This window comes from Trichomycterus rosablanca, chromosome 20 (assembly GCF_030014385.1).
Source record: "Trichomycterus rosablanca isolate fTriRos1 chromosome 20, fTriRos1.hap1, whole genome shotgun sequence".
Classification (NCBI taxonomy): Eukaryota; Metazoa; Chordata; class Actinopteri; order Siluriformes; family Trichomycteridae; genus Trichomycterus; species Trichomycterus rosablanca.
This window is the reverse complement of record NC_086007.1, coordinates 3,141,707-3,157,589: the sequence shown is the minus strand read 5'-3', so window position 1 is coordinate 3,157,589 and position 15,883 is coordinate 3,141,707. Positions and strand designations below refer to the sequence as shown.

At 39.9% G+C, this 15,883-nt stretch overlaps 1 protein-coding gene across 2 annotated transcripts in view; it reads left to right on the top strand.

Annotated features, from left to right (window-relative positions):
- si:dkey-262k9.2 (uncharacterized) overlaps nt 1-15,883 on the top strand; it is a 33,567-nt gene that overhangs the window by 13,720 nt on the left and 3,964 nt on the right. For both annotated transcript variants that reach the window (XM_063016626.1, XM_063016625.1), the window contains exons 2-7: nt 5,218-5,269; nt 7,982-8,026; nt 8,162-8,191; nt 9,568-9,627; nt 11,187-11,255; nt 11,547-11,589. In XM_063016626.1, the coding sequence (XP_062872696.1) occupies nt 5,227-5,269; nt 7,982-8,026; nt 8,162-8,191; nt 9,568-9,627; nt 11,187-11,255; nt 11,547-11,589 (290 nt within the window). In that variant the 5' untranslated portion in view covers nt 5,218-5,226. The remainder of the gene's footprint in view (nt 1-5,217; nt 5,270-7,981; nt 8,027-8,161; nt 8,192-9,567; nt 9,628-11,186; nt 11,256-11,546; nt 11,590-15,883) is intronic.

Below are 15,883 nucleotides of genomic sequence, written 5' to 3'. Positions count from 1 at the left end.
TCCCCGTGTCCGTGTGGGTTTCCTCTAGGAGCTCCGGTTTCCTTCCACAGTCTAAAGACGTGCAAGTGAGGTGAATTGGAGATACTAAATTGTCCATGACTGTGTTCGATATAATCTTGTGAACTGATGAATCTTGTGTAATGAGTAACTACCGTTTCTGTCATGAATGTAACCAAAGTGTAAAACATGACGTTAAAATCCTAATATACAAACAAACTGGATCCTAAAAGAACAATTATAAAAATCTAATTTTCAATCCACATTAAAAGAGTTTGATGATCACGGAATGAAGCTTTTAAAGCCATAGCTGTCCCAGTCCCCTGATCTAAACTCCATTATAATCTTTATTTACACAAAACAAACTAAAAACATGAATGTATTAAACACTGATGAGACCTTGTTTAAGTAGAACCACTTGATTTGAATATATAAATGAATTCTTGACGACCTAAAAGTGTTCCAGGATTCGGATTTTATTTACTTCTGGCACACATTCCTGTACAAATGTATGCAAGCAAATGCACACAGAATGTCCTGAGTGTGCAAACACTGTTCGCTACACAAACACACTATGTACCAAAGGCTCCAGGTTCATTCGAGTTTTTTAGATTAGAAATGTGTTATTCCTGTAGACTAGACTGATACGGTATGGAATAATAGTCTGATTACAGACTGGGACGCCCCGTCTGACTTTTCAATTCATGTGTTTTAGCCACAACTATTCTTTAGAGGTGTATTAAATCAGTTATATATAAGGAATGATTCCAACTTTGATGATACAGTTTAGAACAGCGGTCCCCAACCTTTTTTGCACCATGAACTGATTTCATATAAGATGTAATTTCACGGACCGGCGGGGCGGGGGGATTTAAAATAGAATAACTATACTACTCACAAATGAGCTTTTTTTTTGCTGCAACGAGACGCTGCTCCCACCTAGAGGTGATTGGAGACAATAACACCCGTAAAAGTAGTGTTTTCATTGCTGATGTAGCGATCTCTATTTATTTATTATTTCTGTGCGACTTGGTAATAATGATCCACTGGTTTAGAAGACCTCTTCTAGTGTGACCTTTTTATCTTATTCTATAATTCCCAAGCTTTCAAAAGTTATGGGACTTGAATTCGTGGCTACTTATTAAACAGCACACACAGGTATGTGTGTATAAAGTAGTGCTTTTGGAAGTGAATCCCTGCAGTCGTGAAGACATTCCCAAAACAGAACCAATTACACACCGTATGAAATGTGTCAGCTTTTGAAATGAGGTGTTTAACAAGCACAAACATTTTGGCATCTTTGCCTAGTGCTGTTGCCCACCGGGGAAATGAGTGTTTTGTTGTGAAAGTGAATCACATAGAAACTAAATGATACAGTCGGTGATACATTAACAGCACGTCTGTGACTCAGCCGGCTTACACACGAGCTGCTGTTCAAAATAAAGTTAAATCTTTAATCTGTACATGGTTTCACTTCAGTAAACCGAGCGATAAAGAAAGTTTTGATGCCTGGCGTGGATCCAGCACCCCCTCCTTTAGCACAAATCCCCAGTTCCACTTCCTTGTGCCACCTGTTTCACTTAATACGCCACACAGATGTGTTCGAGACAAACAGCTGGCCGGGCTGAGCTTCCGTTGCTCGGGAGCTCTCACAATTGAGCCTGTTTTGTTTCAATCTCTCAAATAGCATATGGCCAGGAATTACCTCTCATTAAATTCTGCCGTGGAAGTGTTCAGAAATGGTGCCGAGCTGCTTCCTTCCTCCTCAAAAAGGGTCTTATCCTAAGCACAACCTTTACCCAAATATTTTTAACAAGTTTGTTTATTGTCACTGACACCCTTTGTTTCAAAATCTACTTCCTGGTGATTACAATGGATAATAAATGTGCTCTGCTGGGTGCGCCACCTTAAACATGTTTAAGCTATTACTTAATTCCTTTTTTTCAAAATTTAAATACTATCATTTGATGTATACATTATAAATTTTTACTTAGATCTACTTCTTTTTTTTTATTCTCTATTGGAATTCGCAGTGCTGCACGCATCACCCCCGTGCTGGCTGAGGAGAGCTGCAAACTATCACCACTGGTGGATTCGCACAGAAAGCTCTATTGCATATAGAGAGCCACGTTTTGTCCTAATTGAATTGTACACCACTTGTGCAGGCACAAAGTATCACTATAAGCAGCTGAATGTGAATGGTGGTGTTAAGAAAGGGTTAATATAGCAGTATGTGGAGAAAATTATTTTCTTATATTATTTTCTTATACCCTACCCCATGTATCTGTGTAGTAGGAGTGTCTAATAGAGTGGACAGTGAGTGAAAATTTAAAAACTTCAGCAGCGCTGCTGTGTCTGATCCACTCATACCAGCACAACACACACTAACACACCACCACCATGTCAGTGTCACTGCAGTGCTGAGAATGATCCACCACCTAAATAATACCTGCTCTGTGGTGGTCCTGTTGGGGTCTTGACCATTGACAATCAGTAATTGTAGAACTACAAAGTGCTTCTATATGGTAAGTAGAGCTGATAAAATGGACAGTGAGTGTAGGAACAAGGAGGTGGTTTTAATGTTACGGCTGATCAGTGTATATATATTTGCATATATTAGCATTATTTTCCTCCACTAGAACTAAGGTGCCCAAACTATCTAAATCAGCCTCGGATAATCATTATTTGTCTAAACGTTACACACTCTGTAAACTGAATGGTTCTCAGAGGACTGAAACAAAGACACTTTCCCATAAAGCTTCTATAATAATTAACACATTGAATGGAAATGTTATTTCTAAGCAGGGGGTAGAAAAAACAGGCCGGCTGTCACAGCTCGCTATCGTGAAGCTTATCTTGTATGCAAAACTTATCGGCTGGTCTGAAGAGTAAATGTGGGTTTGTGTACGTGTGAAGTTGGCTGTTACGAGCAGCATGTAGATCAACCTGAGAACCATTACATCTCTTAAACAGAACACACAAAATTACATTTAAATCAATACATTAATGTTGGGGTTTTTGGGGTCCTAGACGCCCCATATATAACAAGGATTAAATACAATCGTAGGGGGTTAATAAACCAGCAAAGTTGCACTCATTTCTCTTAGTAAGCTGCCTATTGTTTAGCTTCAGTCCACTATATATATATATACATGTCAGCATGTCAGTTCTGAGGGATTCATTCATTCATTCACTGTCTTATCACTGCTTTATCCTGGTCAGGGTCTTGGTGGGTACGATTAATTGGGCGGAAGGCAGTAAAAACCCCAGACAGGTTGCCAGTCCAGCGCAGGGCACACACACACAGACCCTGGACGTCCTTTCTGTGTGGAGTTTGCATGTTCTCCCTGTGTCCATCTAGGGTTCTCTGAGGCTCCGGTTTCCTCCTACAGATATAAAGATATGCAGTCAGGTCAATTAGAGCTAATAAAAATTACTCCAAATGTGTGTGTGTGTTTGTGCCCTGCACTGGACTGTTGAACCGGTCCGGGATGTTTCCTGCCTTACGTCCAATGAATCGTACCCACCAAGACCCTGACCAGGATAAAGAGATGATAGGACAGTGAATGAATGAATGAATGAATGACTCAGAACTGACATGCTGTCAATATTTCCAAGGGATTTCTTAGCTGGGTCCCAAACTACATACTGTATAAACTCTGCTGCTAACAGTGCACTAAGTAGACACACTATTTAGTGCAACATGTGCTATTTGGGACACAGCCTGTTTCAACTGCTTTCATTGTGTGTTTGTTTTGTTTTACAAGCAGATAAAAAGACTTTTTGAATGTCCTAACATTTATATGAAAGTATATACAGCATGTCTCAAGCAACATGGCAATATTTGCCATTCAAAAATGTATGGCCAAACTGAAGCGCATTAACACACTATGTCACATTGTACCTCGATCTAGATCTGCGACGCCCTGATTGGTCAGGAAGACACAACACGACACCTAGACTCCCGATTCCTGCTGAGCTGTGCATTAAATCTAGAGCAACACCGAGAATCTTCAGCGTGTCATGTACAGCCAGCATGTACCGACTCGACACAATGACATGCCTGCCAGATTTCCCACACAATCTGCTTCCCACAGGCCTCAGCCAGAGATCTCATCCAGATACTACCATAATAAATTCAGATGTACAGTGTACGCACAATAACGTCAGCTTGTCATGGATAGATTTTAATTCCCCATTGTTTTCTTTATTGAAATACACTATATGGCCAAAAGTATTTGAACACATGACCATAAGCCTGTTGGAAACAAATAGAGTGACCTCTGTGAGATCTTCCCAGCTATAACAACATCCACTTTTCTGAGAAGGTTTCTCACAAGACTTTAAAGTATGTCTGTGTGAATCTGTGCCCATTCAGTCCAAATTTTAATGCATTTGTATTGCCGGGCACTGATGTCTGTCAAGAAAGCCTTAGTTGATGTTTCGGTTCATTCCAAAGCTGTACAGTGGGGATCGAGAAGGGTCCTTATATCAGCCACTGTTCCTCCCCCAACAGAAAACAGACTTTGAAGTACATCTGTGGAAAGTTCTGGCCATTCAGTCCAAATATGATAACTGTATTTGAATGGCTGGGCACTAATGTTGGTCAAGAAAGCCTCAGTTGATGTTCCAGTTTATTCCAAAGCTGTTTGATATGGCTGAGGTCAGGGCTCTGTGCTGGACACTGGAGTTTCTTTAAACAGAGCTTTTCTTCTTCATGTCCTTCATAAACCTTGTTGGTGCAAGTTGAAAGCATATAATTGATGTATTACACCTGTTAGCTAGTGTTATGGCTAAAACGCATGAATTCAGGGGGTAAACACTTTTGTTTATTTACTGTACTTTTGTAAGTAGTTGACATGACTGTGCAATGTTTCTTTTTACCTAAAGGGGCACAACGATTAATGATAATGACCTAAGGGTGTTAAAGACTACACTAACTAACTAACTAACTAACTAGCTAACTAACTAAATACATATATAAATAATCTTTTGTAACTGCATCATCCTGATCCGAGTTTACATAAAAACACTTTGCATGAGCCCTTTTTTGTGCACACTTTTAATACTGAATGATCGAAACATTCAGGGTTCAGACTGTTTAATTTTTAAAGCTCTGAAGTTATTGTAATGTAACATGTTATAACTATAACTATACCATCGTCATATCCAGAGATTTCCTATATGCTTACATTTGTATTTTTCTTCCTCTCATTGCAGATTCCGACAATGTTACGGTTACTCCTTCTGATTTTGACCCTCACAGTTAAGCGTAAGTTCAGTGTCTCACAATTATAATACCAAAAGATTAATGATATTTTATTTCCGGTTGGGTCCAAGCACTGTTTCAATGAATCAACCCCAACTTTTTGGTAACTGCTGCACTGATCATAGTGGCATTCAGTGCAGCGTCTATAGATTTAAAATATCAAGTATTTATAAAAGCCATTAAAATTGAGTGAGTAATGCACAAGTGTCATAAAAATGTAAACATGTGAAGTAAAACTAATTTCATCTTACTTTTTTTTTTTAAGTACATTTTTACGTTGACCGTGTTTTGTTAATCTACGACTATTAAAATGCTGGTTACACAATTGTACAATGTTAGCTGACTATCTAGTGTATTCGACTGAAAATTGAAAGCAAAATTGGTCAAATAAACATTGCCAAAAAACAAGGGAAAACAGAAGAGGACCTAGTACAAAACCCTGTGGGACTCCAGTTGAAAGGCTGGACAAAAATTGGTCAAATAAACAATCTGTTGCCAAAAAACAAACATCAGTGACGTTATTTATAATGACATAGCTGTTCGATCGGACAAAGGAAGTTAATTCTAGTGCTAGTATTATGATGCTAGTACAGAGAAAAGTCTTGATGCCCGTCTTCCTCAAGTTTTGACTAGTAGATCAAGACGAGTCCAACTTGTGCCCTGAAGGGTATGTGGGACCTAATGGGTTTTGACAGTTCCTCTAAGGTATGTCGGGCTGGTCCGTTTTTGGTTTTAAAGCCAGTGAAGCGAGCACACAGTGGGGTGATGTGTCAAGAGGGAGCTGCAGTAGTCCAGACTCGAGATGACAAGAGACTGGACAATTATCTATGTGTCTTATTTAGAGAAAAATGGTAAAATAGTTCTGATCTTAAGAGGAAGAACCAGGAAGATCTTTGCAGGGTGGAGATGGGGGCAGCTTGCTATTTAGGACAACACCAAGGTTGCTTCCATTATCAGATGGTTTAATCTGGGAGTCATCGAGAGAAACGACTAGGTATTGGCATGGAGACAGATTCTCCAGTCTTGCTGAGTTTAAGTTTCAGGTGATGAGTTGACATCCGTAATGAGATATGTGCCAGACACGCCGAGATGCGAGCTGAGACTAGGGTGTGTAAAGGAGAGAAGGACAGGATGAGCTTTCTTGAGTATTATCAGCCTAGGAATAGTAAAATAAGTCATGGGAGGATATGAGAAAGGGTGTATATGGAAAATAGAAAAGGACCAAGTACAAAACCCTGTGGGACTTGAGTTGAAAGTCTGCATGGACTGAATGTACAGTAGATCCCCTCCATGACACCTGGTATGAACGCTTCAGGTAGATTGGATAAGGTGGACAAGAGAATGCCGTGGTTTACAGTGTCAAACTCGAGAAGGATCAGTACTGCTCTGGGCTGTTTCTTAAAGCCAGACTGATACTGATCGCAAAGGTCATTCTGGGTGAGACAAAGAGATAACTGACTGTAGACAGCCTGTTCAGGAATTTTGGACAGAAAAGAGAGGACTGATATAAACCTATAGTTGTTTATGTTTGTGGTATCCTGGTTTGGTTCCTTAAGAAAGGGTGATAACCTGTACCTTCCTGTAGCTGTAGGGACAATGCCAGAAGTCAAGGTGTTGTTGATGATGGGTGTGATGAAGGGGAGAAGGTCCTTGGAGATTGTTTGAAGGATTGTATGTGGGGTAGGATCCAGAGTATTGGTACATCTTATTCTTATTCTAGGGAAAGAGGGGAGAAGCAGGTGAGTGAATTAGGGGGTTTGAGGGGTTTGAAAGACTGTGGCTGAAAGAAGTCATCAGCAGGAGGCGGTAGAGTCAGAAGTGAAGAAAGAAAAGATGGCATGATGCTTGTACGGTTCTGTAGCAGGCTGTTAAAGCTTAGCTTTGCAGAAGGACGTCTTTCAAGCAGTCACATCAGTTATTGATTTGAATCAATACATTATCCTGGTCATGGTTGCACAGGGTCCTGACAATGCAGTAAAACACCCCACACAGGACGCCAATCCATCACAGGACCTAAGTCGTCCTCCTCCTCAGACACAGCCAATCATGTCTGTATGTGGACCGGCCGATAGCACCGTTAAAGATTCAAACCCTGGATCCCAGCAGTAGTGGGCTGGCATAATTTACCACTGAGTCACCCGACAGCCCATAAATACTTTCACTTAAATATTGTTTTAAATTAATACCAAAAATCTTCTTGCTACTTCAGCCACCCCAGTTTGTTTCTACATGTTTTGGTGAACTTTTGTAATGGTACCAGTTTTAAACTATGTACAAATTTGAGTAATTTTCCTGCTGGTTTTCTAAAGGAGCGCAAGGTCTAGTACTGGCACCATAACATTAATAGATAGATATATAGGTGGATAGATAGACAGACAGACAGACAGATATATAGATGGATAGACAGACAGATAGATTAATAGACAGACAGATGGAGACAGACAGACAGATAGACACATATAAATAGATAGATAGATAGATAGATAGATAGATAGATAGATAGATAGATAGATAGATAGATGATAGATAGATAGATAGATAGATAGATAGATAGATAGATAGATAGATAGATAGATAGATAGATAGATAGATAGAATTTGAACAAAAACAGCTTGTATTTATTATTATTATTATTATTATTATTATTATTGTTGTTGTTATTATTATTATTATTATTATTATTATTATTATATTGTTCTTTTTCTGTGTCTTTAGTTGCTACACCAGACATTACTGAAGGTTCAGGTGGATTGGTAACAGGTAAGTGCCTTTTTTACCATTTAATCACTGTAGAAAAGTGGGTTGATCTGACTTTACACTATGTGTATTTTAAAGGTAGAGCAAGCCGTTGAGATTTAAAAAAAAATAACAACACTTCATTTTCCTCTTTTTCAGATGATACTGAATCTGGCGATGATACTGAAAGTAAGTCTGCTTTAGCCCGACAAAAGGTTGTTAGTCATGCTAAAGTCTCACTGTCTAACACATCAGCTCAGCAATCACCCTGCGATTGGATTGCTGAACTTTAAAAAAGGAACTGCTCACCTCAGACCGTGTCACGAGAAGAGAAATGAGCTGAATGAGCCTGTTGAACTTTCTGTGAAAAATCACACCGTCAGCACCTAGCAAACAGCACATATAATCAACTTCACTTCACTGTAACCACAAAAGGAAGAGAGAATTTGAGAGCCCAGTTCTCCTTTCTTTGAACATTTTCTAACAGGATGTTCTGACTAGCACAACGTTAGGTGTTTATGTACTTTAACACATTATACGTCATTTTCTTTAACAGAAACAGTGAATGGTGTGGTTAGCCCAGCGCTAATCTTCACTCCTCACATCTGAATTAATGAGATGAATTATTTGACACTTTTTTTGTGAAACTGTAACTGCACATGAGTTAAAAATAATAAATTAAGGAAGTACACTATATGGCCAAAATTATACACCGCCTAGGCATAACATTATGACCACTGACAGGTGAAGTGAATAACGCTGATTATCTCTTCATCACGGCACCTGTTAGTGTGTGTGTGTGTGTGTGTGTGGGGGGGGGGGGGTATATTAAGCAGCAAGTGAACATTTTATCCACAACGTTGATGTTAGCAGCAGGAAAAATGATCAAGCGTGAGGATTTGAGGGTCAAATTGTGATGGCTAGACGACTGGGTCAGAGCATCTCCAAAACTGCAGCTCTTGTGGGGTGTTCCCGGTCTGCAGTGGTCAGTATCTATCAAAAGTGGTCCAAGGAAGGAACAGGGTCAAGGCGGCCAAGGCTCACTGATGCATGTGTGGTCCGATCCAACAGACGAGCTACTGTAGCTCAAATTGCTGAAGAAGTTCATGCTGGTTCTGATAGAAAGGTGGCAGAATACACAGAGCATCACAGCACGGTCGCAGGGCTGTTTTGGCAGTGAAAGGGGGACCAACACAATATTAGGAAGGTGGTCATAATGTTATGCCTGATCGGTGTATATGACACCTCAGCTGTTTAGTGAGTTTAGGTGTTGCTACCAAACCATTTGCTTAGCTTAACATTTCCAGAGAAACTGACAGCAGTTATGACCCTTTTATCCATGTTTACCAAGGGTGTCAACTTGGAAAAACAACCATGAACTAACACTGACCGGTGCCTTATTTTTCAATGTTATGGTTGTTTTCTTTGGGTAGACTCTGGACCCACCACTATTCTATTTAAAATATAATGTATACTGAAATTTGTGAATTAGTAATTAAATAAATATATGAATATATAGATATATGATTTTTTTACATTTACCATGTTTGTGTTTGTGTGTGCAGTGGAGTTAGACGCTGTAACAAAACCTCCTAATCTTGGATCAGTCAAAGACGTGAGCAACGGTAAGATGGCATCTATTAAACCAGATTCAGCTTTGCTGCTAAACAGACGTACTGGAAGGTGCACACGTACCCTTATCTCACAAAACCAGACTTGACATCTAACCAGAATTAGTTTGTGTTTATACTGAACCCTGGTGCGATTGCTTTGTTAGTGCAGTTTGTTACAGTAAGTGTGAACGCTTCCTTTTGAACTCGCTTAAACAGGGGGGTCTTGGTCTATTCCTTAACAAGTTCTGGTGCAATTTGTTTCCAGTATGTACACAATATAAACCATGAACACAGGATGTGATGTCACAAGATGTGACACTAAAATAAAGCAGGTTTTTGCTGCGTGCAAAGGAGAAATTGGTGGTGCTGTTATTTCTGATTCCTTTATCCATTTCACTTCTTGCTTGGTAAAAACACCACACCACCACACACAGCCCCGATAAGTGCATTAAGCTCAGCATGGTGCATTGTTCTTTTTATTTATTTTGCTTCAATTATAAATTTGTCAGTGTGAATTCTAAGCAAACCAGGACTAAAATGTAACAAGGCATCATTTCGTTGTTTGGTCCGGACCAAGAGAACCGAACTACAAGTATAAACACACAAAGCCTGGAGAGACTTGTGTGAGATTTTAGTTGAAGGACAAAGAAGTGATTGGGAAAGAAGTGTTACTAGGGCGAGACTAAACCTAAATCTAATTTCATTAATCAGTATTTGTCTCCTAAAGCTAAAGATCAATAAAACATCAGTGATTAAAACTGCCTGTGTTCCAAACTGCACAGTGGACACAGTGGTATAGTTAGAGAGCAGGTATTATTTAGGTGGCGGATGATTCTCAGCACTGCAGTGACACTGACATGGTGATGGTGTGTTAGTGTGTGTTGTGCTGGTATGAGTGGATCAGACACAGCAGCGCTACTGGAGTTTTTAAACACAGTGTCCACTGACTGTCCACTCTATTAGACACTCCTACCTAGTTGGTCCACCTTGTGGATGTAAAGTCAGAGACGATCGCTCATCTATTGCTGCTGTTTGAGTCGGTCATCTTCTAGACCTTCATCAGTGGTCACAGGACGCTGCCCATGGGGCGCTGTTGGCTGGATATTTTTGGTTGATGGACTATTCTCAGTCCAGCAGGTACAGTGAGGTGTTTAAAAACTCCAGCAGCGCTGCTGTGTCTGATCCACTCACACCAGCACAACACACACTAACACACCACCACCATGTCAGTGTCACTGCAGTGCTGAGAATGATCCACCACCTAAATAATACCTGCTCTGAGTAAAAGGAGGTTAAAAAAGTATGTAGAGAAAAAGATGGACTACAGTCAGTCATTGTAGAACTACAAAGTGCATTTATATGGTAAGTAAAGCTGATAAAATGAATATGCCATTTACTAAAGTTTGAGGTGTTAAACAGAATCAGATTTCAGAAAGACTGTGGTCGTGGTCACAATTGATTTTGCTTTTCCATACGAGACTATAAATATTTAAACAACAAACCACTGAATTACTTTATGCCTAGACTTAATCAACTTCTTCTGTGTGTGTGTGTGTGTGTGTGTGTTACAGATGGAACCACTACAAGCATCATCATAGCAGCAGTGAGTTTGGTTGCGCTGGCCGTCGTGGCGGTCATAGGTAAACGGCTTTTATGTTAATGTCTAATGATTGAGCAACTCTTTGTGAATGTTATAGCCAGCAGTGAAGCCTTAATTTTGTACACGATGAAAGCTAATTTCTTTCTTATGAAAACCCTCAAGTTGTGTCAGGTTGGTTAGGGAGTGGTGATGTTACAACACGTATCATCAAGGCCACTTAAGGTCATGAGTTTTTATGACGAACCAGTATTACTGTCATTTGTTTTATGCTCAGAGCGATCACTGGCCAATTTTTTATTAACATTGCTTTTGTTTTGTTTTTCATTCACAGCTGTGGTTCTTTTCAGACGTTATTTGCATAACCAGGAACAAGGGTAGGAACTCATTCGCTAATTTGTAAACATACAATAACAGAGCAGGAGGTTTTTTTAAATCAGGGGTTCCCAAACACTTAATATCATTGACTAGATAATGAACTCCTACCAAGAAAGAAGAAATGTGATTGCATTTGATGCTCGCTGAAGCATGTACTGGGATAAATCTGCTGTAACTGTTGTAACAGGCCGTGGGTGGAGGACAGAATATAATAAAAGAACAGCACACAATGTAAACATCAGCCACCGCATTTAGAAATCTGTCCAACTGAACTCATCCAAGACAAATAAAGCTAACAGAAGTACAAATATGTATTAGGATTGAGGACATTGTGGTGCTACTGTGATAAACACAGTAACTCGCTCACTCGCTTTCTTAACCGCTTATCCAATCTTTTCAAGATCCCAGCTTTTCAATGGGCGCAAGGCACAGAGTAACACCCTGGATGGGGCGCCAGTCCAATTGCAGGGCAGACACACATACACACATGCACACACACACTCAAAAACACACCCATTTACCTATAGGGCAATTCAGTGTCTCCAATTAACCTGACTGCATGTTTTTGGACTGTGAGACACACGGGGAGAACATGCAAACTCCACACAGAAAGGACCGCCTCGCCTGGGGATTGAACCCAGGACCTTCTTGCTGTGAGACTAAACACAGAAACGCTAATATCAAATGTAATGCTTTGTTAGGGTTAGGGACAGCGGTAGCCTAATTTATAGAGCTTTGGACTATTAATTGAAAGTTTAAGGGTTCAAATCCCAGCTCTGCCATACAGCCACTGTTGGGCCCTTGAGCAAGGCCCTTACCCCTCTCTGCTTTCAAAAAACAAGCTGGGATGCGCAAAGAAAGAATTTTGTTGTACTGTACGTCTGTATATGTATAAATGACAAATATTCTATTCTAAAATAGGACTGTAACAAGAACCTAAAAATAAATAAAATAAATAAAACAATGCATTATAAAGCAAAACTACTTAAGTAGGAAAACAACTGATTTAAATAGCATTAATACCACCACCAAGCTGTTGGGAATTGTGGTAAAACTATTGGCAGTAGACTTCACTGACTTCACTGTCATCCATTACAGCTTCTATCTGAAATCACATGCTACATCTTTGCACCATATAGTTTATCACATGTGTAAAGCACTACTAGAATAGTGTGATGTTTTACCACTGATGCATTAACCACACTCATCGTGCACAAAACAGCCTAGACTAAACTAATAGTGGAAAATCACTTCAAAGGTGGGCACCAGTATCTGAACGAGTGGTTACGTTCTAATTGTACTGCATAACTGCTTCTCTCCTGCATTTTAAAGCAATTTTTCTCTATGTGAAGGATTTAAAAATTGTAAAATGAGGCTTTTAAAATGTAACGTGTTGCTCTATATGCAATAAAAAAATACATGAATACATAAAATACACCTGAAAATAATTACAAATCAGTTTCAAAAGAATTAGGACTACAATGAACCACAGTGATTGTATTTTTGTCATATGGAACAAACTTGAAATGGTGATAAATCTACCCAGGAGTGGCTGGTCTGCTGAGACTTCTCACATTACTTAAAAATAACATGTACAGGAAGTCAGGACGGATCTAAAACAGACCCTGGTGACACCTTAAACATCAGTACATTAGTGGTAGTCATTAGTAAGGGTGGGGCAGCTAGTTATTTAGTTAACAGACACTTTTTTGTGTTTAGACTCAGTCTGTTTTTGATTAGTTTACAGTTTTGTTTCATGATCCAAAATTATAGTCTAATAAAAATTGCCTAATAGATAAAACCAGTAAAGGGCAACGAGTTTATATATTTTTATAGTGTATTTTAAATTACAAAACAGACGCAGCACAGTAGACAGAACAAGTTCCAGTGATAAACGTGTGTTTGATCAAAGTCTTTCTACATGATATGATTGATTTCCAATCTAGATAAAGGTGCAGCTAAATTACTCGCATCAATACTCTGACAGTGTGTGTGTGTGTGTGTGTGTGTGTGTGTGTGTGTTTCCACCACTCGGCCCTGCAGCTGCTGTAGGATTTGGCAGTAGTCGCTGGAATAAAGCCAGAGATTGTTCAAACCGGTGCTTTTTAGCACATCGCCATACCTGTCTGTGTACTTAAGTGTTGAATTGAACTGCAGCGTGAGGTGACATCACCGGCAGGGATGTTTAAGATTATAGCAGGGGTGGACAAACATGAACAAGATCGGGCTTGCACGACTGCAAAAACAAGACACCCTTTTACCAGATGCCTAAAAAGTATAAACTCAGCTCTCGAGATTATATCTACATATAAAAATACATAAAAAAAAAAACAGTAGCAGAACGTTTAGGCAAAGCATTTCTGGTACATTTATTTAGCTTCTTTAAATGGCAGTTGTTCTTTTTAATGTTTCCAGACCAGGAACTAACTAACTAGATAAAGTTTAGTTTTTGGACAGTGCAGGACAAACTGATTTATCTTAAACATAGATACAGTGATAAGAATCATGCATTTATGTGTGTTTTTGCCTCCCAAGAACATGCAGACAGGGGATCTGCTGCTTAAAATTCCCACTTGTTGAGAAAGTGTGAATATGTGATGTCCTGTAATGAATTGGCAGCCTGTTTTGGGCAATAAACAGTTATAAAACAGTTGCCACCGGTCGTCTGGGTGCCATCTAGTGGGCATATTCCGCAGTGCCTGCAGCAGACACGTTGCTGCTAGGGTGGGATGACCGGACTATATAAGTGGGGTCTTCAAACGCTCTGTAAGGACCCTGATTAGCAGATATAGAGGCGCCTGTGCAGAATGCATGGGTGAAAAAGGTTCCACTAAGGGCTGTGCATGGGTCAGAGGAGGCGTGAGCAGCAATATACCCACCTCGACTGCAATCAGGGATCCACCAGCAGTGGAAGACAAACTGACTATGCGCTGAATTGGAAGAAAAATAATAATAATAAGTTTAGGTGCTCGGGTGGCACAGTGGTAAATTACATTAGCCTACTACTGCTGGGGTCCAGGGTTTGAATCCCCCATGATTGGCTGTGTCTGGGGCGCGTTGGGGATGGTGGGGTGGCCCAGGCCCCGAGATAGAATGACGTCCTGTATATGTTACTGCATTGCACCCAGTGATTCTGACCAGGGTAAACCGGCGGTAAAACATGAAAATAAAAGAAAAGAAATGCACCATATGCATCATGAGCCTGACCAAAATAAAGTGGTTACTGCATAAATAAATAAAAGTTAATGAGAGCAGCTGTAGAAGCAATCATATACACATAACCTATACCCAGGGTTTCAGAATACACTCAGGAGAAATCCAACAGATGGGAAGGGTGCAGGTAAATCTGGGCTGTTTGAACAGCATGAATACGTCACCCACCTACAATAAGCTTTATTCACTCTCGTGTTTTCTAAGCAATGATTAAATGTTTCTCTATTCAAACGTCAAGTTCAAGCAAAGCTGCCAGCAGCACTTAATCACCGTGCAACCTGAGCCGCATAAAACCACAGCATGAGATGTTCTACACAATGAGGTCTAGTGTTTTATAGGTTTAAGGATTTGAAAATACACTCAAGTTTACTCAAGTTACCCAGCCTTCATTGTCATCGTCTCCTTATATCTGCAATCTGGAGGAACATTGTGTACCACTGTGGCTTTCCTGGGGCTAATCCAGAAATTTAATAATTAATAAACACATTTCAGCTACAAATGCCAATAGGTGTAATAAATCAATGCCTTAGATTTTACAGCAACAGTTTAGGTAAGGCCCTTACCTATTCCAGCATGAATGTCTTCCTGTGCACAAAACGAGCTCTATAAAGACAATAAAAGCTCGGTTTAAAGAGTCCTGATCTCAGCACCACTGAACAGCACTGGAATGAACCTGAACATCAACTGAGGCTTTCTTGACCAACGTTAGTTGCTCTACTGACTGAATGGGTCCACAATTCTTGTCAGAGGCCTTCTTAAAAGAGTGGCCATTGTAATAGCTGACAAGATCACATAGAGGTTTGAAATACTGTAGCTCGGTTTAAAGAAACTCCAGTGTCCTGCATAGAGTCCTGACCTCAGCCCCACTCAACAGCTCTGGAATGAACTGGAACCTCAGCTGAGGCTTTTTTTGACCAAGATCAGTTGCTCTTATGACTGAATGGGCACAAATTTCCACAGTCCTTGTCAGAGGCCGTCTTAAAAGAGTGGCTGTTGTAATAGCTGACAAGATCACATAGAGGTTTGAAATAGGATGTCAAACAAGGCCATGGTCAAGTGGCCAAGTATCTAAATACTTTT